General features: G+C 35.8%; 1 protein-coding gene across 1 annotated transcript; it reads right to left on the bottom strand.

The window, feature by feature from the left end:
* LOC106151706 (platelet-activating factor acetylhydrolase 2, cytoplasmic) lies at nt 1–24,145 on the bottom strand. The gene is made up of 9 exons (XM_013525090.3): nt 23,657–24,145; nt 13,704–13,818; nt 5,599–5,764; nt 4,878–5,046; nt 4,323–4,436; nt 3,608–3,699; nt 3,162–3,335; nt 2,522–2,670; nt 1–2,229 (listed from the first exon to the last, which is right to left on the bottom strand). The coding sequence occupies exons 1-9, from the start codon at nt 23,804–23,806 to the stop codon at nt 2,144–2,146; spliced, it is 1,215 nt and encodes a 404-aa protein (XP_013380544.1). The 5' UTR covers nt 23,807–24,145; the 3' UTR covers nt 1–2,143.
* Between the last annotated feature and the right edge of the window lie 5 nt (nt 24,146–24,150).

Here is a 24,150-nt window from a genome sequence, read left to right as displayed (position 1 = left end):
TGAAATGAACAAGCTGGTTTATTCAGAATTATTGAAGATATACATAGACTACATGTTGAATTATTATATGTTCTGAAACTTGTAAATAATTACCACAAAATCAGTCACGTTTTTATCGGCACGTCATACTGGAAGCTGTACATGTATTAGGAAGCCCGATCTTTTAATATGTAATACTATCATAAAATCAAAATATGCGAGTTATAAAGAAAGGTTTAATTAAACATATAACATTGCATTGATTTGCGCTACTTGGAGTACAAGCCAAATTGAGATCGTATACATATTCTGACGTGGACTAAAAGCCCATATTACAGCTAAATATCTTCAATTATTTAGAAATACATTTTCTAAATAAAATTCTAATGAGTACGATTTTTGCATTCTATCATTGCTATTTTATCCTCAATTTTCACTAAATTCTCTTGTAATTAATTTTATCTTAATCAACTCAATTTTTTCCTAAGATTAACTCTTATCGACATCACCTTACCAAGTTGAGAAATCCTGAACTAAACTATATCTACATGTGCCCTGAGAATGATGTCTTTTCTTTTTCAAAACTGAGTTTTTCCAAGGTTACAAAAAATTAAATTGCCACAAGGCAAGAATCTTAACAAGGTCATGACCTTAATCATCCTAATGTACCCAATCAGAGGATAACACTCTTCAAATATAACACATCATCCAGATCGTTAATATTCTGTATCACAGTAACTGTGTCTGAAAGATGACTAAGTATCTTTTAAGATGAATAAAATCTGAAGGGAAATGCAAATACATGAAAAACAGTTTCAATACAATATATATATAAAGTGCTAAAATAAAATTACACTGTTTCAATGCCATAGCCAGCCAAATGAATGCTTAACCACTTTAGCTGAAATTCATCACTTTTTTTATTTTCAAACATTGCATTTAGCCACAAAAAGATAAAACACAACTACATGTTGTACATGTATGTAAAATGAAGGGTTTGTGAATACAACAACCAAACAAAGAAAACTTGAGTCTAAATTAAAAGAGAGCGCATATCACAATTTCTATTAAAATACTTGATAAAGCACAGATGCTATTTTCAAAAACTTATTTCACAAACTATTAATGCCCTTAAAAGCCATTAAAACCAAGCATGACATAAAAACCACTACTTCAAATAACACCATATCAACACAGGTAGAAAGAGCAGCTGTTACAGCAAAATAATAATAATAATAATAATAATAATAATAATAATAATAAATAAAATAAAAATAAAAAAATTAAAATTAACAAATAATCAAAATAAAAAGCTGTACATATCCACAAGCATCAAAAACAATTTCTCAGTGAGTTACAAATAAAAAGTTTTTGAGTGTGTTGGCAAAAAAAGCTAGAAAAATGATACAAAAGTATCAATATATAAAATATTATAACGGTTTTGTCTACTGTTACATGTATATTATCACACTTTAGTTTTCTATATCTGTGTGTTTGGCAAATTTTTCTTCATTAAGGCACATCCTGATACCAAAAGCTATTCCTTAAAGTGATAAAACAACGGTATATTTTTGTGTGAATCCCTGCTTTTCTGATTTTGCCAAAGCATGTCAGTCTGCTGTGTGTGGCTATTCAATCTCACCCAGCACAATAGCTGTCACACCTAACACACTGGGTGCTCCTTCACAATATGATCACACTTTTCATTTCTCTTCTGGTTCAGTGTCACTAGTCTTTTTGAGCAAGAAACAGCAGTATATGTTACCCAGTTACTGTCTTGATTTCTTCCGAGATAATTGCTGGAGCTTAGCAACTTTCCAATATCAAAAGATGGACTGAATTATTTGAACTGCTCAATTATTCAGATCAAATAAATTTTGTCTTGATGGAGACATATGATAACTTGATCAAACTATTTAGCCAGTTGGTAAGCTCAGCAAGTCTTTCACTGAGTCTGTCAGTCTTGAAAATAAACATAGTTGATCTAGTTCAAATTATTCAGTGAATTACTGCAGATTTTTTCACATCAAGACTTATCTGCTGTCAAATCTCACACAATCTGATTCTCAAACACACATAGTCAAGTTCTTGACAGTATATCTGCTTAGCCACCAGATCATCTTGAGCAGGCATGGCATGATGGGAAGGAAGGAAGAACTTCTGCTCAACTGAGTTTGAGATTGGTACCTTTTATCACAAGATCATGGTTTCCAGAGAGGATATCTTCATAATATGTCTCTGCAGGAATGTCTGAAAAAATATATCATCATAAATTAAACTCTCCTTCCCATTTTTCTTTGATCAGTTACTAAAGTGATAACTTATAGGTCGCGAACACTGCTTTAATTTCTTCTAATTCTTTATCTTTTCTTTATTCATCTTTTTTTAATGAAAAATATTAGAATTTGTAATGTAACTCCATTTATAAACTTTTGACTTAACCTTGTCATAAAATTGTATCAACTTAAATGAATTACAACCAGTTAAGAAGGACTATATGATAATCTCAACCCCAGTATCCCCTGTCTAAAATACCACTTACTGAGATGTTTCCATAGAAACCCTAGAGAAGACTTGCTGTTTATCTCCATGGCAATGTAAGGATCCAAAGTGTGCCGCAGCTCAAAGAACCTGCCCAGTGCAGCGTTCACAACAAACTGAAAATCCGTCTGACTCTGATGGCACGTACCCCTATAAGATGAAAAATCACAGATGTGACTGATGAAGAAGTTGAACCACTTTTTAAAAGCATCTGTAGCTTCTTGCTCACGTAGCAACATTATAATAGCTTATACTGCTTATTTTCCAAAACTATTTTTGAATCACCATTATGATTTTGAATGACAGATATTTACAGAACAATCTCAATAATAAATCAACATATAATTCACATTGACCACCAGGGATATTTGTATATAAAATATCAAACAGACTGATAATAAGTTTATCTCTCCAGGTAGACTTGTACATAAAAAGGTTTAACTTTGAAAACTATGAATTAAAGGCTGTGTAAGCTTTTTAATGTGACTGCAATCTTGTACTACTACACACTTACACCTTGAAAGTGAGCATTTATAATACCTTTTTGAATACCTAACAATATAATGCTTACAAAATTCAACACTTAAATCCAGGATTTTCAAAGCTGCACATTAATAATCATTTACACATCAAGTACTTACTTTACTGTGATGATAATTGTGTCTGAAGGATTAATTGACTGCAAATAAAACATGCTTTTCACGTTCTCCTTCCACTGGAATATTTCTGTATTCACCAAGAGAACCGGCTGCGTCACATCTTTATAAATGTTCTCTTCTAATGGAAGCATCCAAGTGTCAAGAGCCACGGACAGCCTGTGAGAAAACAATGGGGAATATTGAATTTGTTTACTTCCAATATTTTGATGTCTGATATTAGAGGTCAACAATTTCAATATCAGCTGTTGATTGAAGAAAAAAACAGAAACTGAATTTTACAACCAAATTTGTTACTGTGTTCAGATACATTATTATTATTTTTGATGAAAATTTGAAAGAGAAACACTTGTCTTTGTTCCTAACTGATTTTTAAAGCACTGCTCTTAAATAAATATGTAATTGTGTCCCTTGCTGTTAAATGTACCTACCTAAACCTTTTATCTTTTGCTGCTGATGCTATACAAGTGGCACCTCCAAACGAATGTCCCATCACTGCTAATCGAGAAAGATCCAGCTTCCCCTGCAATGACACAGATACTATAAATGTCCCTGGTTTCCATCCGTTCAATAATAACAAGGATGAATATACACCATGTATAGTTTGGAACCAAAAAAGGAAGGTTGGACAGCTGATTGTGTTAGGTGTGACATTAGATTGTGTTAGATGGAACACTAGATTGTGCTTGGTGTGACATTCAATTGTGTTGGATGGAACACTAGATTCTGTTAGGTATGATGGCTGACCAAGTAATGTGTGTCTAAATGCACCCACTGAGGCTAGACCTGTACTTGTGAGATTTCCCAAGATGTCCTCAAACAGGATTCACTACATTGTGTTTTATGTGATACTTGTTTTTGTTTTATATTACATGCCTTACCACTAAATTGTTGAATGGGAAATTCAAATGTTTTTAAAATATGAGCACATTATATAGTGTTTATTGTACCACCTCAATCATCTTTAAAAAGTTTTTTAAATGTGATTTGCCCTGTAGCAGTAAGTTATATATTAGTGTAATTCTAAGATAAGAGTCTGCCACACTGTGTTTGTTGTGACACCTGATTGTGTTTGCTGCACCATTTGATTGTGTTTGTTGTGCCTATAGATTGCGTTTGTTGTGATACAGCACAATGCGAGTGTACCTGAAGTTGTGTGATATCCCAGTGAATTCCCAGCACAGAATGTGTTTCTTCTCCACGCTCCACAGACTCCAGTAGATCTACCACCTGTGAACACTCCTGTATCCTGTGGTACAACTAGAATATACAGATATGTATATTAAATTATCTTTTTTCTCATGTCTTTCACATTTCATCTGGTGAGGCTAAAATTCACTTTCAGATATATTAATATCTAAGTTTTCACTATCTGATGTTATTTTCACTTTCCATATCTTACCTGTTCATTTTTTGTAAAGAAATAGTCTTAATTCCTTCTCCCATTTCTGATATATCATGCTCTAACCCATAAAACTGAAGTTTGCTTTCACATTTTATCTACTTTTTCTTACCTGAGTTACTTTCACTTTGCATTTCTTACAAGTACCTGTTTATTTCTGATATAGTAATCATCTTCTTTCTCCTGTCTCTCATATTTCACTCACACCTCAGTGAAGCTAAAGGTACTTTCAGTTTTTATCTAATCTTTTCCTTCTTTCCTTACACAAGTTACTTTCACTTTGCATTTCTTACAAGTACCTGTTTATTTCTGATATGGAAATCATCTTCTTTCTCCTGTCTCTCATATTTCACCCACTCCTCAGTGAAGCTGTGATCCCTGTGGAGGCGGTGGTGGTGGTTCTTGTGGTTGTGGTGGAGGTGTTCTTCTATTAATTTGAGCACAAAGGTCATGGAGGCAGAGCCGTCTCTGGAATAAATGTATTTATACAGAGTGTATGTATGTCAACAATATAGAATATGTTTCATTTTTCTTTTTACTTTTTTTTTATTCATTCACTGATTATTATTAATATTGTCTTATTATGATTATTATTGTCACTGTTATTATTATTATTATTTCAGCACATTTACTATTATTCCATCACCAAACTTTTCTGGAGTATTTATATCCCACCACTGCTCACAAGATGTTAAACATTTATTTAAATTTTTTTATCCAAAAATTATCTTGAAAGTGGCTGGTGAAGAGCTTGGGTTATGCAAATATTAAATAATATAACTGAGATGAAAAATGCACACATGCCAAAAAGTGAATAAAAATTATACATGGAAAATGTAAGTGCCATGTGATATGAAAAATGTTACTTTTTGTATGACCCCATAATACACTCTACCTCAGATCTTCTAGCAAATACAAAATTGTACAAAAGCCTTGTATACAATTTCTGTAACCCCTAGAAGACCTATGCTATAGAGAGTAACCCTCCAGTGAAAAATTCATCCATCATTCCAAACTCACCTGTGTTCTATGGCGGCTACTACAAAGCCCTGTGAGGCGAGATCACTACACAGCGTAGTATACGTAGTCCTATTACCACCAAGACCATGAGAAAAGACAATCACAGGAAACTTTTGGCCATTATTTAGAACAGGTGCTTGCCACAGGGCTGGTACGTAGATGTCACCTGCAGGGAAGAAGAATGGACACAACTTAGAAGTGGTATACTGTAACTGATGTGAAGAAATAAACTTATTTACAAATAGTAAATTATGTGGCGGTAGCAATAATTTCCCAATATCCAATATCAACTAAACTACACATAGAAACTAAACTAAAGAACATCTAATATTCATATTTTTTCCCATTTTTTTATATGGCACACATATATCTTCACATGCATTGAATGTACTGCAAATAGAAAAAAAGGTAGGTAGGAAAAAAAATTAATAAGACGGGTATCCCACAGTGTAGAGCTGCTTTTCACACGAAGCAGTGCAGTTTGACTGGTCCTAACACTCTATGGGTTGTATTACGCTCTTTCACAAGCCTCAGTGCATGAATAAAAATTCATCCATTGAACTGGCTGTGTACTAGCAAAGGGGAGAACACAGGGGGAGTGGGTGGTTAAATATGTTTTAACCAGGGAATTAAATTGTCAGTTTATCTAACTGGTGCAAAACAGAAAACTGTATCACTAGATGTGAAAAGAACCTGCATTATTCATTTAATAGTGCATAAAAGAGCTCAAGGCAAAACAAGATGGTGGAAAGAGAAATACCACAGGCATCTCACTCAGCATGCAGTAGCAGAAGCTGCTCCTGGTGCATTATAGATAATTTTAGAGTTCACTGTCTGTGATATCACATCATGTTGTTAGATGTCTATAGCAGTCATATTTACATACATCATACTGAGCATATCAATACACTGATCATAGTATAATAGGGTAATTTTTGCTGCTCATTCAGTGTGGCATTTATAGAATGTGTATATATTATCTGTTATCAGTTGTCAGGGAGAAGTTTATCAAGTAAATTGACACATTCTACTGTCTGTCTGTCTGCCTTCCTGACTGTATGTCTTCTCGTTCATTTACTAGTACTAGTACTCAAATATTATTTCAGTTTGAGGAATAAATCTTTTCCATGTACATGCACTGCACCCAATACAACTTATGTAATTCATTTCATAGTCCGGTGGCTTAAGGAAAAAATCGTGACACGGCGGATAAAAGCACCAAATTTTGCATGTGGGTACCTTTTGACATACTAAATCAAATTAGAGCCGTAGCCCACGGAAGAAAATTACCGTTTGGCCAAAAAATCCAAAATGGCCGCCAATTTATGGAATTCTATAGAAATATGTACATACCCATGTTGATTTTTATGAAATAGATTTTTTTCTCAGAGTTTTCTACATCCTAATTACCCATTTTATTCATATATGTCAGATAGCAAACAAGTTCCCTTGGACTTTTTGAAAAAATCCAAGATGGCTGTCATATGCCATAGAAACAGCCATAGGAATACTAGTGCACAACTAATACCAGCTTGAAAGATACGTTGTCCACTATCAAATTACGTCTGTTTCTCAGAATTCTGTTACCCACGTATGTTTGTTGTGAGGAACTACAAAGTGTTCTTGGGCATTTTGGGAAGTACAAGATGGCTGCCATGTGCCACAGGAATTCTAGTATATGGGGGATTCAACTAATGGTAACTGGAAAGATTAATTTTCCACTATCAAATTAAGTTTGTTTCTGAGTGTTTTCCACATCCTTTCCACCCACACAATATGTATGTGGTGAGTAACTAACATGTATTCTAGGGCATTTTGAGAAAGTCCAAGATGGCCACCATATGTCATAGGAATTCTTCTAGTATTACAAAGGGTTAGAACTAATGCCAGCTAGGAAAAACATAAATTCACTATCAAATTAAGTTTATTTTTTCAGTGTGATGCATATCTAGCAGGTAATAAATGTGCATATTTAATCATTTTGAGAAAATCCAAGATGGCCGTCATTGGCCATAGGAATACTACTGGAATTGCAACTGCACAACCATGGCTTTTCATCTACTACCAGGGTGAAATTGTGTTTGCTTATCAAGTTTTGCCCATCCTTATTAGTCTTATGATATATATCTGGTGGGTAAATAGTGTGCATCCATGGATATTCGGAGAACTACAATTTGACATAGGAATACTAATGGGTGTGTTTCAATTGCTGCTAGAGAGGCATGTGGTTCTTTATACAATTACATTACCATGGGTTTGTTTTAAAAATAATTTACATTTTTCATTCCATTTATTATTACCCCCATGATGTATACCTCGTCTGTAGCATGTGTGTATCTTTGGGTATTCTGAAAAAAATTCAAGATGTCTGCCTTTTGTCATTAGAATATTCATACACATAATCAAATAATGCCAGAGATACACTGAGTACAATTTAAATGTAGTTAACTTTAGATCGTTTTTATATCCTATTTATCCTTATGAAAGACTCTGTGTGTGTGTAGAGAGTTTATGTATCCTTGAGTACTATTCAGAGAAAACCCAAGATAACTGCCAGTTGTCATAGGAATATATCATTCAAATGCACATAGGTGTCAATTAATGGAACAGTTCAGGCATTGATTCCAACATGAAATAAAGCCGTTTGATGTTCAAACATGTTGACATCCTTATAAACCTTACTCTATATAAATCTGGTGTGTAGCAAGGGTGCATCTTGCGTATTTGAGAAAATTCAAGATTGCTGCAATTCAAAATAGGAATAGTACAGTCAACTAGTGGCAAAGAGACATTGGGTTCAATATAAAATGAATTTTGTTTCTCGGTATTTCCCACATTCTTTTTGGACTTTGAGATATCTATCTGGTGGGTAACAAGTGTGTACCCTTAAGTATTTTGACAAAATATCATGATTACCCTGATTTGCCTTGGAAGTGCCTATAAAATCCAATGCACCAGTTTTCCTATGGGGAAAAGAAGGCCATCTTGGATTTCCCGAAAATGATCAAATATTGACATTAATTACTTAACAGATATGTATCATGGGATAATAATAATAATAATAATAATAATAATAATAATACAAGAAAATCAACTGAATTTAGTTTCATTTTGTTTGGAAGCCTATCTCTCGCAGGTATTAACTGAACCCCACCTTCTATGGCTAATGGCAGCCATTTTGTTTTGTTTTGTTTTGTTTTCAAAAAGGATACATATAACAATCTCATCAAATATACATTATGTGGTTTAAAAGGATGTGGAAAATAATCAGAAACAAGCCTTATTTATCCATTAATATTATATCTCCATGGCAGAAGAAGCCCTATGTGTATACTACATGTATAGTGTTCCTTTGATATGGTGGCCATCTTGGATTTTTCTCGAAATGCCTGAGAATAAAGGTTAGTTACTCACCACAAATATATCATTTCTGTGATATGGCACTCAAAAACAAAATTAATTAGATAGTGGGCAATGCATCTTCCTAGTTGGCATTAGTTGAAAACCCTTGTACATGTTCTAGTATTCCTATGCCATACGGTGGCCATCTTGGGTTTTTCAAAAAGTCCAAGGACACTCGTTTGTTCTATGACATATATGCATAATATGGGTAATAAGGATGTGGAAAACATTGAGAAAATACTTTATTTGATAAAAATCAACATAAATATGTATATATTTCTACGGAATTTCACAAATTGGCGGCCATTTTGGATTTTTTGGCCAAACGGTAATTTTTTTCCGTGGGCTACGGCTCTAATTTGATTTAGTATATCAAAAGGTAACCACATGTAAAATTTGGTGCTTTTATCCGCCGTGTCACGATTCGGCCATTTTTTTGCCTTAAGCCACTGGACTATCAGTCACTTTTTATGAGAAGTAAACAGTGTTCTCACAATCATCAAGTGACTCCAGTCAACAAACTGATACTTCAACAAATAAAGGTAGAGCTTGCAAAACAAATAGAAAGGAAAACATGTCTGTACTCAGCCTTTACAATAAAGAAATGGTAGAGAATATTTGATCTAGAAATTGGCCTGGGGCAAAAAATATGTATAGTTCTGGGGTAAATGTTTCACAGAAGATTGTCAGCCTAAAAATTTGTCTAACTTTTAGACCACTACTTCAATATATATTTTGACCTAAGTTAATGTCAAGCTTAAAACAGTATTAGTTTTATTACATGAAGTAATCTATCCATTTTATATGAGGACAATCATGACTAATGTTTCAGAATAAAACTCATGGTGGACAATTTTCTGTTGTCTGTCATATGACAATTAACAGTGACAATTTGTTCCTTGTAGAAATCTTTGTGAGAGAGACGAAATGTCCGAAGTCATAACATCTGTATATTCTGTCAAATATGTGATCTATTTAAATAAAATTTCTCCTTTCCTAAATAGTTTAATTGTTTTTAACTAAAACTGGACAAAACAAAATACCAGTATACACAATTTCACCCCATTTCCATAGATTCTTAGATCGATCTATCCCTGTGGGGAGTCTCACTTGATTACTGTCAGCTTGGCCGGCTTAAGCATCTGTCCCGCCTACTAAAAGCTGTAAGGGGGTAATTAACTCTGGTGCCCGCTTGGCTGACTGCAATTTAGCGTGAACCCCCAGGGAGTTAGGTCGATCTAAATCTTAATCTCTAGATCGATCTAAATCTCTGGGAAAGCACCCTTTGACTTGCATCTACTGACATAATATTTAAACCAATTTTTGGGCAAATATATGTCTCTTGTGATACGGCCCCTTGGTATCCATCCAGCAGTACTATATCAACAGAGACTGTATTTGCTGTAGTGGGAGAGTGAGGGGGGACTCAGAGCTGTGTGGTGAACCCCACTTCACATACCAGAGCTGTGCTTAGACAAAACAAATATCAGCACTATGTGGTTAATTACCATTCCTGTCTGGTTGGGTGTGCTGCACTGTTAATTTTCAAGAGCCTTTTTTTACTTTCCTTTTTCTATTAACACTGTTGCAAATATAATTCTGTATGTCTTTCTGTGTATGGGTATGTATTGGTATGAGAGAGAGAGGGGATATAAGATAGAGAGAGAAATAAAGAGAGAGAGAGAGAGAGAGAGAGAGAGAGGAATATGAGAGAGAGAGAGAGAAAGAGAGAAAGCTAGGGCATGTGTCTGTGTATTTGTGTGTACTGTATGTGTCTGAGAGAGAGAGAGAGAGAGAGCAAATAGACACTCAGGTTTCCATGGGCCATAAGTCAAGAAAGAGTGAGAGACAGGCAGTTTGGGGGGGAGGGGGGCTGAATTAACATACTTATACAGGAGTCCAGCTACTTCTCTTCTGCACTAATAACAACAGACCATTCATCAACTGAACATTTCTACATCATATCAGACATGCCATACTCCAGCTGTGGGCATCTAAGTTCACTGTAAGTTCATATCACTTCAAAGACATTCCATCAGTCTGCTGATGACAATGACACTTTATATTACTGGGCTGTAGTCAGCAATGCGAATGGGGGTGGGGTTTCTTTTGCAGAAAATGTGGACCTTTAACTCTCTTAGTTGACCCAACAGGAGAAATGGCTTTAAACCTAGTTCACATTTTTACTCAGAAGGGACATTTTTGACCCCCTCATGATGGCCTCATCCCATCCCTTTTGGACCCCCCCCCCCCCACCTACACATGACAGTTCTTCTAAATGTTACAGAGATGTGACATATTTCCCTCTCCTCACCAATTTATGACTTGTTAAACATAGTAAAACTCGAACACAAACAGACAATCCCCTGCATGAAATTCCTGGGTAGCTTAATGTGAAATTTTCATGACTGAAATGTTGAAAATCTCATCCGTATTTATGATACAAACTTAAGGTAATATCTAATCTTATTAAAGGTGAGTTGCGGTGTAGCTTACAGTAATAAGACTCCATCTTTTCAATGGGGAATAATTATCAATTTTTCAGATACATAATTTTAGAAACATTAAAATTAATATGTTTCTGTGAGGCAATTGTGGTACATTTTATGTATAGAAAAGAACTATAAGGTACAAATGTAGCCTGTTTTTCGGTTTAGTTGTCTCCAACAGCAATCTTGAGACTTTATGCTTTGAAATACAGCATCTGTAAATTTATCAATTTATTCCATTGAAAAGATTGAGGAATTATGGTATATGATGAGTCGCTTTGTATAGCTAGGTTGTAATAATAATTTCACGTAAGGCTGCAGAAAAATTTAAGTTTTCCACATGAAATATGTTGAATAGCATATGTAATGGCCATTCACACTGGTAATATATATAATACTTAAACCTATTATTAAGAGTCATGCAGTAAGCCTTCACAGGTGATGATGGCATGGAAGTCATTTTATGTGTCAGGCTGCCTTTAAATGATATCTGCTATACTGGTATGGTATGTAATTTTAATAGAATGTTGTGTGTTACAAATCATTCGTCATACAACAAAATTCTTGTCTGACCCTGCCACCAAATATATACTCTGACTCTGTGGAATGTTGAAATAATATGATGCAGATATACTACTTTTTAAACAATTAATCTATTATGCAGATGTTTTCCCCCCAAAGTATAATAATAAAAATATGCATGACACACAATTGTCAAGTACGTTTATTCAAGATCTTGAGCCCATCTTTTTTGAGAAAGTCATGGCTTAAAAGGAAATATAGAGTAATTTCGTTCAGAAGTATTTCATTAGATCATTCAAATCCTTGACAACTCAGAAATTTACAACTCACTATTTTGAAAATAAATAAATAAATAAATAAATAAATAAATAAGAAGGAGAACCTTCATCAAAGTCCTTGTCATGTTTTACAGCTAGCATGTTATTGCTACATTTTTGTTAGCTTACTCGAAATGTGAGGAAAAGCACATTAATTTTAAAACAACAAACCCTTTTCCTTTAATCTCTGTACCAAGTTTATATACACCTGGATAACCTTCATTAATTTGTATTCAAGGTGCGTGATTGCAGCAATTTAAAGTTTTTACCTTCAAGTTTAACATGCACCACCCAAAGAAGGGGGTCGAAAGTGTTTCCTCAAACAGATAAACCTTGATCTTTTAACTAGCATTGGTATGTACACTATCCGTGATGTATGTTCAATTGATGAGTTTTATAGGCAGTTTATTCCTTGAAAAACATCAACTTGACACAGAACTTCAATTGTGTGCTGTTAATACTAAGTTAATGAACTAGTAGAACACTGCATACTTCAGCTGCAAAACATTGCCCAAGCCAAATCTGTTTACTAGTATTCTACCTTTTGTATTTCAACATATGGTAGTAGTATAATAAATACAAGATGAAAAAGGAAACAATTAACAGGCCTAATAAATGAAAACTGCTTGTGACTTTGATTCACAAGTTAGTGATAGAATTGGATTATTAAATTGTGGCTCCAAATCACAAAATGCAGTTTTGTTTTGAAGGTCTGAAATCTTGAGCAATTATTCCAGATCTCTAAATTACTTCTTATATATACAGGGCCGTAGCCTCTGGGGGAGAGGGGGGGGGGGGGGGAGGGGGGGGCAGCTGCCCCCCCTGGGATTTGAGATGCCAAAAAATAATCGCAAAGGTAAAAAAAAAAAATTTTGCGATGTTGGTATCAATTCTGTGAGAAAATGCACTCATGGCCACTAGACAATCATTCAACAATCTGTTTACAAAGGTGTTCTGTTTACTTGTGTGTACTTAGCGGATTGGCTCTCTTGCTTGTCCACAGAGGAAGAAACGTTATTTCTGATCCTGAGACAATCTAAGAAATGAAGTCCAATTGGCGTGTTGTGTTGAAAAAATGACTGTACTTATGGCAAAATGAACCCACAATTTCTGACTTCTGATTGAGCAAAAAATAACAGTTAAAATGCACCAGAATGCAGTATTATACATACAGTTCTAAAAAAATTTCCACACCCCCTCCCACACCCTCCCTCCTCGGGGGCTTCACCCCCTCGTGTCCGCTTACTGCCCCCCCTGGCATTTTGCTCAGGCTACGGCCCTGATATATATGTATGTAACACTTAATGAAACCTCCCTTTTTCACATCAAGAATCTGTTAAAGTTACATGAGTTTTTTGTAACTGTTATTACTCACCTCCTATCCAATTAAACAACCTCCCAAAAACTTTGGTGTTTTTCCTCCTGAAATAACAATAGCCTTTCCCATACTGTTTGCGTGGCAACCAAAGTGGCCATTGCATTTGGCATTTCTGAAAAACAAAGATTTTTTTTTTTAAACTAAAGATGAAATTTTGCTTTTGGTATCCCGTTACATAAAACATCAGAGTTAAATAGCTACTAGTAATTCATTAATCAAACAATTTATAATATAAATTATATACATATAATAGCCCCTTTACTTCAAAGTTCTTGCTTATGAATTACTAAAAAATATTACCATTTGTTTAATTTTTATTCTGGATACATTTTTTTAAATCTTATTTTCATCTTTATTTTTTTTTACTTCTGCATTGTTCTTTTTTTTTTACTGCCTTTTATCTTGGCTAACTGCACAGCTGCGTAACAGTAATACATATCTGATGTAAATTAGGCAAACTTAATTACATTATACTGGGCTGTTTAAAACAGAGTCATTTCATCCAAAAGCATATTTGCAGAACAGAGATGATAGGGACAGTTTATTGCTACATCATTTCCTACACCTACTTTATGTACAAAAACCCCAACTCATTACATATGGGTGGTCCACAGTAGACAGGAAAAGGATACAAAAATAGATACAGATTGTGACAAAATGATATAATGGTGCACTTATTCAGGACATAGAGATAGATACTCCCACTTGTAGTGGTGACAGTGAAGGTGTTTGGTGTAGGTTTTCTGTTTTTTTTTTTTTATTTATCTTGTTTCTATTTTATACTATATTTTGTAAACTTCATACTGTAAGACCATATGTATGTTTTATCATAATAGTGATAATTATTATTGTTATTTGGAATGGTTATGACTCATGAGCATGTGGTGAAATGCTGCTTTAATTGCCAATTAAAATGGAATTATTTTTTTCTTGTATTTTAATGTTAAAATGCTAAAATATATCTTAAACATTTTGTTGGAATATGTCAGTCGAGAAGTTGAAAAATCAGCCAAGATCAAAAAAAGTTCAGGATTCATATTGTCAAGTGAACAGGTCTATCATTTTTCCTTTTGTCAAAAACAGACAACAACCTGTAAATCAATCTGTCAGATGGACTGCTACGGAACTGTTTACTTTCCTAATTTCTGTGACATCAGTAAAAATAAACCAGACATGGTTTTATCTTCCTTACTGCAGATAGATATTTCATGGTACAAGAGAGCACTACTGTACCGTGTGTTAAGTATGGCAGCTCCGTGGCTATAGCCATCAGTCTGGAATGTTATCTATGCTGCACTGTGATTGTAACACTTAAAACACTATCATCAGTAGGTGAAATATGTGTGATACCTTCACTGTCAAAGACACTGTGCACGCCACGTTTGGTTGGATTACAAGTGGGCTTTGTGTGATATTATTGTTGTTGTTGTTTTTTGTTTGTGTGTGTGGTTTTTGTTTTGTATTTCTTTTTTAAAATTTTGGGGTTATACTGAACTAAAAAAAAAAAATACATAGCTGAGTGTCAATGATATTGTGACTACTAGGCTTCAATATCTTGTTACGTGGTGCTTTACAATTTCTCCAAATAAAGGTGTGAATAAAATCATAATTATTCATGAAAAGCTATATTTTCTTATGGATTCTGGTGTCTTATGGTGTCTGGTTTGAGAAATAATAATTAAGTTTTGTAAGAAGTAATCTGGTATGGATACCTTGGATATGGACTCCATTAATTCCTACAAAGCTGAAGATTTTGGCACAACACTTAATTTCCTATAAATCCCTAAGTGTTGGACTTTTTTCCCTATGAAGATGGAAACCTTGACTTTGCTCATTATTATAACCACGAAGTTGGTACTACGTACTCCATGGCCTAGATACTGGACATGTTTTTTTCCATACAGATGGTAACCTTGATGTCTTAACAACAAACTGCATAAACCCAAGTTCATCAAATACACAGGTCAATTTCCCCCAACCTCCCCTAACTTCAGGTAAACAATGCTGCATAACACTCCTTTCATAAAACACGCTCAGCTGCACTCCAACAATATACACTGAGGCACGCAGTTCCTAACTGTAGTTTATGATTGTTGTTTGGTGGTCTACCGTATTTTGTTCTTTGGCTTATTTGAGGAACAATATTATTCTGATTGTGTGGCGCAGGTGAAGCTAGCATAGCTAGTGCAGTACTAGTTTAACAGAATTAGTGTTACTGAGAGAAAATTGCCATAATATTGGCTCAAAAATAGATTACTGGAGTATGTTTTCTTCTCTGTTTGTTTGCAGGTGCCTCATTGGAAACCTCGAAAAGTTCTTCATAAACTTTGATACACTTTTCAGCTAGGGGATATTTTTTAGCTAGGGTAAAATTGGCATAACATAACATAACATAACTGGCAAAACAGGATATATATAACAACTTAGCTCAAGACATCTTATCAGTATCCTATTAAATTTATACTGCTGAGCCTTTATTATAGAGATCTGAGTTCTCAGAGTGCAGAGACTTCAAAGGTTTCATAAAAAGTCATATTCTAACTATTTTGTACATACAAAAATAAATAAATACAATGAAAAATTGTCATTTACAGCACTGTAAAAGCACAAGTAAATTACATCTTAGTGCAAATGAGCAGGCTCTAGTGTTTTTTTGTGTGCGTGCGTTTGCAATGGGAGCGGGGTACAAGAGGGGGAACTCAGGCAAACGTTTTGACTTCGAGATAATTGCAGGAGTATCTAAGCAAAAATTACTAAAGTGTTTATGCGAGCTATCTGTCTTCCGTTCGAGGCTCGTGTGTCCTCTCCTCGCACCGAGTGTCCTTATTTAGCTCTGCTCTACGTCGCCAGATCCGCTCTCCGTATTCACAGGTCGAAGCTCCTTGTGTAACTGTGTGGGTATATACAGTAGTCGTAGAAAGGTGTGTAGGCGAGTCCGCACCCTCTCGCGTCGAGGCTCGAACTGCTCTTAGTCTACTAATATACTGCACTCCCGCCAGGTGGTTTAGACTCGTCTCCGTAGTTCGGGGAGTGCTTCCGGCACAATCACAACACTCCTCCCCTCTTTATTTGAAAGAGATGAGTTTACTTCAAGTTTTTCCTGATAGAATCATTCAAGCAGTTCCTTAGCAATTCCAGCGGTGCTCACCTGAAATTCTTGAAATATATACAAGTTAAAAAGATATTTACACAAAGAAACGGTACATGTACAGATTTACAAGGGAGTCCACAAAATCAAAACAAATGACTCCAATATGAACAAAGTTACTTTACATATTTACAAAGACTGAGTCTACAAAAACAAAAATAACTCCAGCATGGACAAAAATAATTATTTACACAGGAATCCACAAAAACAAAACAAAAGATTCCTGTAATTCAGAGAACACAATTGACAAATTCTGAGAATGACGTCTCATGGCTTCTGCCATTCCAGCATGACAATATTATAACTGTCACACAGGCATCACTCTTGATTCATCACTGTGACTCTGGGAATATTTACAATCCAAGTGAATGATCATTAGAGGATAAAGTCAAAGACAGTAAAGGACCAATGCCTGTCATATGACAATTATCTGCATGACATACCGTCACACTCTTGATCTATCACTAAAGATTGAAGCTCAGTAACGATATAATATCTGTCACATATGAGCTAAGTGCAGTGATGTAAAATCTCCTACACTGTTCTTTAGAGTGCAACAATATAAATCTGTTACACTATACGGTAACCACAGTACAGATGTTGCCCATATAGGTTAAGATCACTGGTTAGATAACCGTTTAGTCTCCCTCTCTGGCTACAACCAAACATGCAACTAGACATTACCCCAGTGGCTGCAGCATGTCCTTACAGTACCATCATCCAAGTTCACTTCACACATAAAGAGACAACCAGTATCCCTACCCCTTAAAATAAAAAGTAAGGCCAAATGTACATATAGCTACCAGACAGAGATAACAGTCAACTAATCAAAATCCATTCAATCTCCAGGGTTTAAATTGTAATTAACAGAAATGAAACACCTTTCAGAGATATAGACTTTCATGAAACAACCTTCTGAAATTAGGGTTACCTGCTACCGCATGAGCAATTAGACCACTTTAGATGCACCTGTCATTCACCTTAAGACATCCTTAGTCCATCTAAACTCCTGTCCCTCAATGCTATAATCCAGCAGTAACATATCCCCTTTTTACAGACCATTCAGTAACATTCCAGATAGACACTTGCACGTTATAAACATGGTAATAAGGATTCCGGATTCCAATATATACCATACAGCTTGAATCACAAGTTTTCAAATACAAACCAAAACGTTCACGTCACTCATAAGTGTTACCTCTGCACTTGCCAAAAGTTAAGTCCTATCACTGGAATTTCATTGCACAATGTATAAGCCAAGATCTAGAACTATTCAAAAGGCAAGATTTTTTAAATGAAGACCCAGAAAAATACTTGTCAGAATGATCTTTATAACAGTTAACAAGACAAATATGATGAATAAAGTCCATATTGCAAATTTCCAGCAAGAGTAACTTCAAAGATATGACTTTCGTTACCAAGGCTACCAAACTCCAAATAACCGTAATGCCTTGTTTAGTGACTTTACCATTCAACTTTATTTGCAGAAAAATATCAACATGAATACCTTTTCTTCACCACAGTGACTGTAATATCTGCCAACATGCAGCAGCAATACTCACTTCAGAAAGTGTACCAACTGGAGCAGAAACATTACAACTTAACTGTTCAAAAGACCAATGGCAAACAAATATCGATAAGAAATCTGGGATGTCAAAGTCGGGTTATGGTAAAACAGAGCATGGATTTGATTAACAAAATGAAGTAAGAGCAACAAAATATTAAGAAATGACGACTGTAAATTTGGCAAACGAATATTAAGATACAAATGATACAGCCCAGACACACCAATGTCAGACAATAAATAGAACTTAAAGGAATATAAGATAACAATGACGGAAACAGACTGAAGAGATAACAATACATCTGATAAAGTCTAGACACACCAGCATCTGACCATAAAAAAGACATTAAACTAAAAGGAAACAATCTCACAAGCAGCATCATCTTGAAGCTGAAATTGTGTTACTGTCATTTAATTGCAATCAAGAAACTTGCTCCGTCTTGTGCTGGCAGAATGACCCCTGTCACCTGTGAGTGTCAATTGTCATTATCCAAACACAAGGTCTGATTCTGACCACAAATGTCACAATTTGCTGCAGAAGCCCTGAAAGATCAATGCAGACAAAGACATCTTACAACAAAAAGAACAGACAAAAACCCACCAGGATCATAAGGCCAATTGCTAACATTTGAGAAAATTGATTGTACAGTACTAAATGATTGTCCCGTCCCTCTGTAGCTATGTGTAGCACTTAAAAGTGTTTGCAAAACGTGCAATGACCACTTTGCCTCCAACATGACCACCAGTTTATCTAATCTACCCTTCCCTTTAGGATAGCCCATTTCTCTGAAAACTTGAAACCTCCCTAGTTTCCCTTTAAATACAAAACAACTGATGTCATTGTGATCACAAGCGCAACTGACAATGTTCACTTTATCAGACATAGCTTCACCAGCCAGGAATTTGTCATCAGCAAGTACAGGTTTTTCGCCAGAATAGAGGGATTTTCTATTTTGATCTTTACCTGGGACGTTGGTTTTATCATGTAACTCTTCAAACAAACCTGGTATCCTTTCACTTTTTTGATTTGGTCGATGGAATTGCCTGAAGAAAATTCAAAATTTGACACACTGTTAAATCTGTGATTTTCACAGTCACTTAGCCCCACCCTTGCTATAATTGATTTTTGATCTTTATTTGAAATTTCTCTCACTTTAATCATTTCACCCCTCACAACAAGAGTGCCAGCTTCTATGTCAATTATCACCCCCAAATTTTGTAAAACGTCATGACCTAAAATCATTTCATCATGAATGGGAGCTATGTACTGTGTTTGGAAAGTACTGGATCCAAGTTTCATTTTCAGAGAATTGATGAAATAACCCTTCAGTACTGCATTGTCACTTGCCAGACTCATTGCAACATCTCCCAATATTGATGGTTTTCTTTTCAATTTTTCGTAAACTTTTGTGGAGAGAATGGTGACCTCCGACCCAGTATCAACTCGGGCATGGATTGGTAAACCTCCAAGCTTAAGTTTTACGTAAGAATTTGAAGCAACAGTCTGGTGAATTTGAGTTTTTGGTGTTAAATTTTGATCTCTCTTATTAATTGGTTTTTTTCTTGCACGCTCAGCTGGGTTAGGTGTTTTAGTGACAGCTCCTAGAAGATCTAGTTCACTTTCACTTGTTTGTATAGAAATGTTACAGGCGTTTGTTGACAACTGAGGTACAGGATTGCCAATTTTGTGATTGGATTCAAGTGGATTAGTAATCTCACTTATGCTGTTAACATGCACATCCATTCGTGTAGCAACATGGCTGTTAGGCTGGTGAGGTTGAGTAAAATTTCTTGGCAAAGTAATTGGCAATCATTCAAACAAAAATTTGAGAGCTATAAAGAAGTGTATGGTTGGTCCGATATTCAATCAAAAGACTATCTAACATGGAGTCTAGAAGGAAATGCTCTAGACTACTACACACGCCTTACAAAATCGGGTAAAGACTTCTCATATTTGGAAATTTTGCAGAAGTTGGAAACTCGGTTTAGTGATGAAGTTTTGCCTGAAATTGCCCGGGTAGAATTTCAACACTCTTACCAACAACCAAATGAATCTCTCGGTGATTGGGCAGCAAGGGTCCTTTCTCTAGCAATGTCAGCCTATGTGGATCTGCCAGAATCTTTCAGTAATAAAGAGGCAATAACACAATTTTGTTTAGGTTGTTCAGACTGGGAGGCTGGAAAGTATGCTTGTTTAGAACTACCAAACAGCATAGAGGCTGCTATAAACAAAGTGAAATATTATCAGCATGTTTCTTTACTCTTCGAAAACAGAAAGAAAGAAAGTGTTAAATCTGCTGAAGTTCCACCTGTGCACAACCTTGAAAAAGTAGTGGAAACTGTGTTGAAATTAGCAACACCAATTTTGAGTAGAAGACAAACCTGTTTCTTCTGTCATAGTCCAGATCATTTTAAAAGGGATTGTGAAAAACACAAAATTTGGTTGAAGAAAAATAAGGAGAATGCTTTGAGAAATTTTACTCAACCTCACCAGCCTAACAGCCATGTTGCTACACGAATGGATGTGCATGTTAACAGCATAAGTGGATTAGTAATCTCACTTATGCTGTTAACATGCACATCCATTCGTGTAGCAACATGGCTGTTAGGCTGGTGAGGTTGAGTAAAATTTCTCAAAGCATTCTCCTTATTTTTCTTCAACCAAATTTTGTGTTTTTCACAATCCCTTTTAAAATGATCTGGACTATGACAGAAGAAACAGGTTTGTCTTCTACTCAAAATTGGTGTTGCTAATTTCAACACAGTTTCCACTACTTTTTCAAGGTTGTGCACAGGTGGAACTTCAGCAGATTTAACACTTTCTTTCTTTCTGTTTTCGAAGAGTAAAGAAACATGCTGATAATATTTCACTTTGTTTATAGCAGCCTCTATGCTGTTTGGTAGTTCTAAACAAGCATACTTTCCAGCCTCCCAGTCTGAACAACCTAAACAAAATTGTGTTATTGCCTCTTTATTACTGAAAGATTCTGGCAGATCCACATAGGCTGACATTGCTAGAGAAAGGACCCTTGCTGCCCAATCACCGAGAGATTCATTTGGTTGTTGGTAAGAGTGTTGAAATTCTACCCGGGCAATTTCAGGCAAAACTTCATCACTAAACCGAGTTTCCAACTTCTGCAAAATTTCCAAATATGAGAAGTCTTTACCCGATTTTGTAAGGCGTGTGTAGTAGTCTAGAGCATTTCCTTCTAGACTCCATGTTAGATAGTCTTTTGATTGAATATCGGACCAACCATACACTTCTTTATAGCTCTCAAATTTTTGTTTGAATGATTGCCAATTACTTTTCCCATCATATTTAAGAGAATTTGGAAGATCACTGGGATTTCCCCTCTCTTCCCTCGAAAAGTTGGAGTTTTTCTTAAATTTTTTGAATTTACAGCTTGATGGTTTTTGTAATGGAGCTGGATGTTTTAAAGAATGTGTAAAGTGATCCTTTGATGTTAGTTTGCTATCCCATTCACACTCTTCCTCAGAAGATGATGTTATTCTTCTAGGGTTTAAACAAGATCTAGGACAATTGGTAGAAAGGTTTTCTTCATCTCCACTGCTACGAAAACAAGCAGCTTCAGAATGAGAATAAGCCCCCTGAATGTCATTGTTAGCACTACTGTATGGTGTTTTAGCAGCATGTAATTCTGTTTTAAAATGACACCTAGATCGAGAAGTATCTTGTTCCTCATTGGAAGAACAAGCATGGGAAGAAAGTCTAGACTTCAGCTCACTTAATATTTCGCTTGATGGTTTTAGATGTTTTTGCGAATTTAACCGAAAATGGCCAGTTTCCGATTGACATTTAGAAGATAGTCTTTCTCTTCGAACTGATTTAGAATCAAATTTGGGCACTGAAGCCATAGCCCCTTCATCTGATTTTTCTGTAGAAGCCAACCTGGCTCTTTCCTTTTTCAGTTCTGAAAGAGTTTTCCTTAATTGTAATAATTTGGCAAAGTTTTCCGAAATATGTTTTTCTAAATGTGTATTGGAGAGCTGTTCTCTAGAACTTTCGTTTTCCTCCAGTTTAGCATGACTGAGAGTAGTTGCATTGGTGTACATTGAAGCAGGTGATCTCCACTTTCTCCTATCATCCATAACTGCAATGAGTATATGAACAATAATAAGTCCAAAATAAAACAATATATACAAATTTACAATGGAGAATGTGATAATGAGATACTTGTTGAACCTGAAACAATTACCAGCAAACTACAAACAACACACCTGAGACCAAAAGTTGCTAGGCTTAAGTGAGACTAATTAACAGTGCATTAAAAGCTCCTGAAATATAATCAGTTCACTGCAATAATATCAAGTGAATAAAATTGCTGAGCCAATGTGAAACAAGTCCCAGTGCATTAAAAACTCCTGGATTTGACCAGTTCACAACAACAATTGAAAAGCAGTGTGAAGCACACCTGGAATTTCAACTTGGTCCCAATAAACTAGAGTAATGTAAGGTTAAAGGGGTAAAAGTGGTTGAACAGTTCACAAGAAAATTCACAAGGCGTGAACTCAAGTGTATGAAACAGAGTTGCTGGCTAGCCTCACGTGAATGTATGAGCTCCTAAGATGATAACAGCTCACCTGTGATACAGTTGAGTGAGTTTGTCATGGAGAACGAATAAAGCGAGTATGTGGTGTTATTATTTTCAAAAAACTTGTCAAAATTTCTTTATTTACCCTAAACGGATTCCTTATGGGCCCTTGCAAACTAAACTTCATTGAAATGAATTCAGTTACCTGATGCACCTGCCCCTCCCTTTAAAAAAAAAAACAAAGAAATTTCTGACCTCAAGTTTTTGAACTTCCCGCGTATTTTCTTACGATCCTCGTCGCCAATAAAGTGTTTATGCGAGCTATCTGTCTTCCGTTCGAGGCTCGTGTGTCCTCTCCTCGCACCGAGTGTCCTTATTTAGCTCTGCTCTACGTCGCCAGATCCGCTCTCCGTATTCACAGGTCGAAGCTCCTTGTGTAACTGTGTGGGTATATACAGTAGTCGTAGAAAGGTGTGTAGGCGAGTCCGCACCCTCTCGCGTCGAGGCTCGAACTGCTCTTAGTCTACTAATATACTGCACTCCCGCCAGGTGGTTTAGACTCGTCTCCGTAGTTCGGGGAGTGCTTCCGGCACAATCACAACATTACCATGGTGACACGGACCCGTAGATAAATACATGTTTGCATACGTAATGCTAGAGGTAATCCCTGTAGCGAACTCCTCACCTTTATATCCTTGTGTTCCGTGGGGTAGAACAGCCTCAGGAGGACCCCATCCTTGGTGTGATCGTTCATAAAATCCACACAGCCGATGGTGTAAGGTCCCGATCCAATGGGCAAATGTTTTCGTTCTGAATCACGTTCAAATATCGGCATTTTATTCTCAAATCTGGAAGTCCACGAACAAATATCACACTTGTGGTAGATCTAGTGAAAGACGGCTAGACTCCGGTCGCAAGACCCGCTAAGAAAGTCGTCAAATGCTTGTGATCTTCAAGAGAGCAACTGCATCTCGCCTTCCGTCTTTGCACTCAAAGTTGTGTAGTTGCTATCCCGTGTAATCGCCTCGTTGATTTCCACCTTTGACCTAATTTTCCAAAGCGACCCCGCCCAGCTGCAATTCGCTGTTGGAATGTATTAAAGCATGTTACGGCGTTCGTAGATAGGAGACTGGGGTGTGACAGGAATTTATACAAGCCACCTACGCACAAAGATGAACT

The sequence above is a fragment of the Lingula anatina genome, chromosome 8 (genome assembly GCF_051362555.1).
Source record: "Lingula anatina isolate TDL-2025a chromosome 8, LinAna3.0, whole genome shotgun sequence".
Taxonomy (NCBI): domain Eukaryota; kingdom Metazoa; phylum Brachiopoda; class Lingulata; order Lingulida; family Lingulidae; genus Lingula; species Lingula anatina.
The sequence above is the reverse complement of the archived record's forward strand: the minus strand, read 5'-3'. Positions and strand labels throughout refer to the sequence as shown.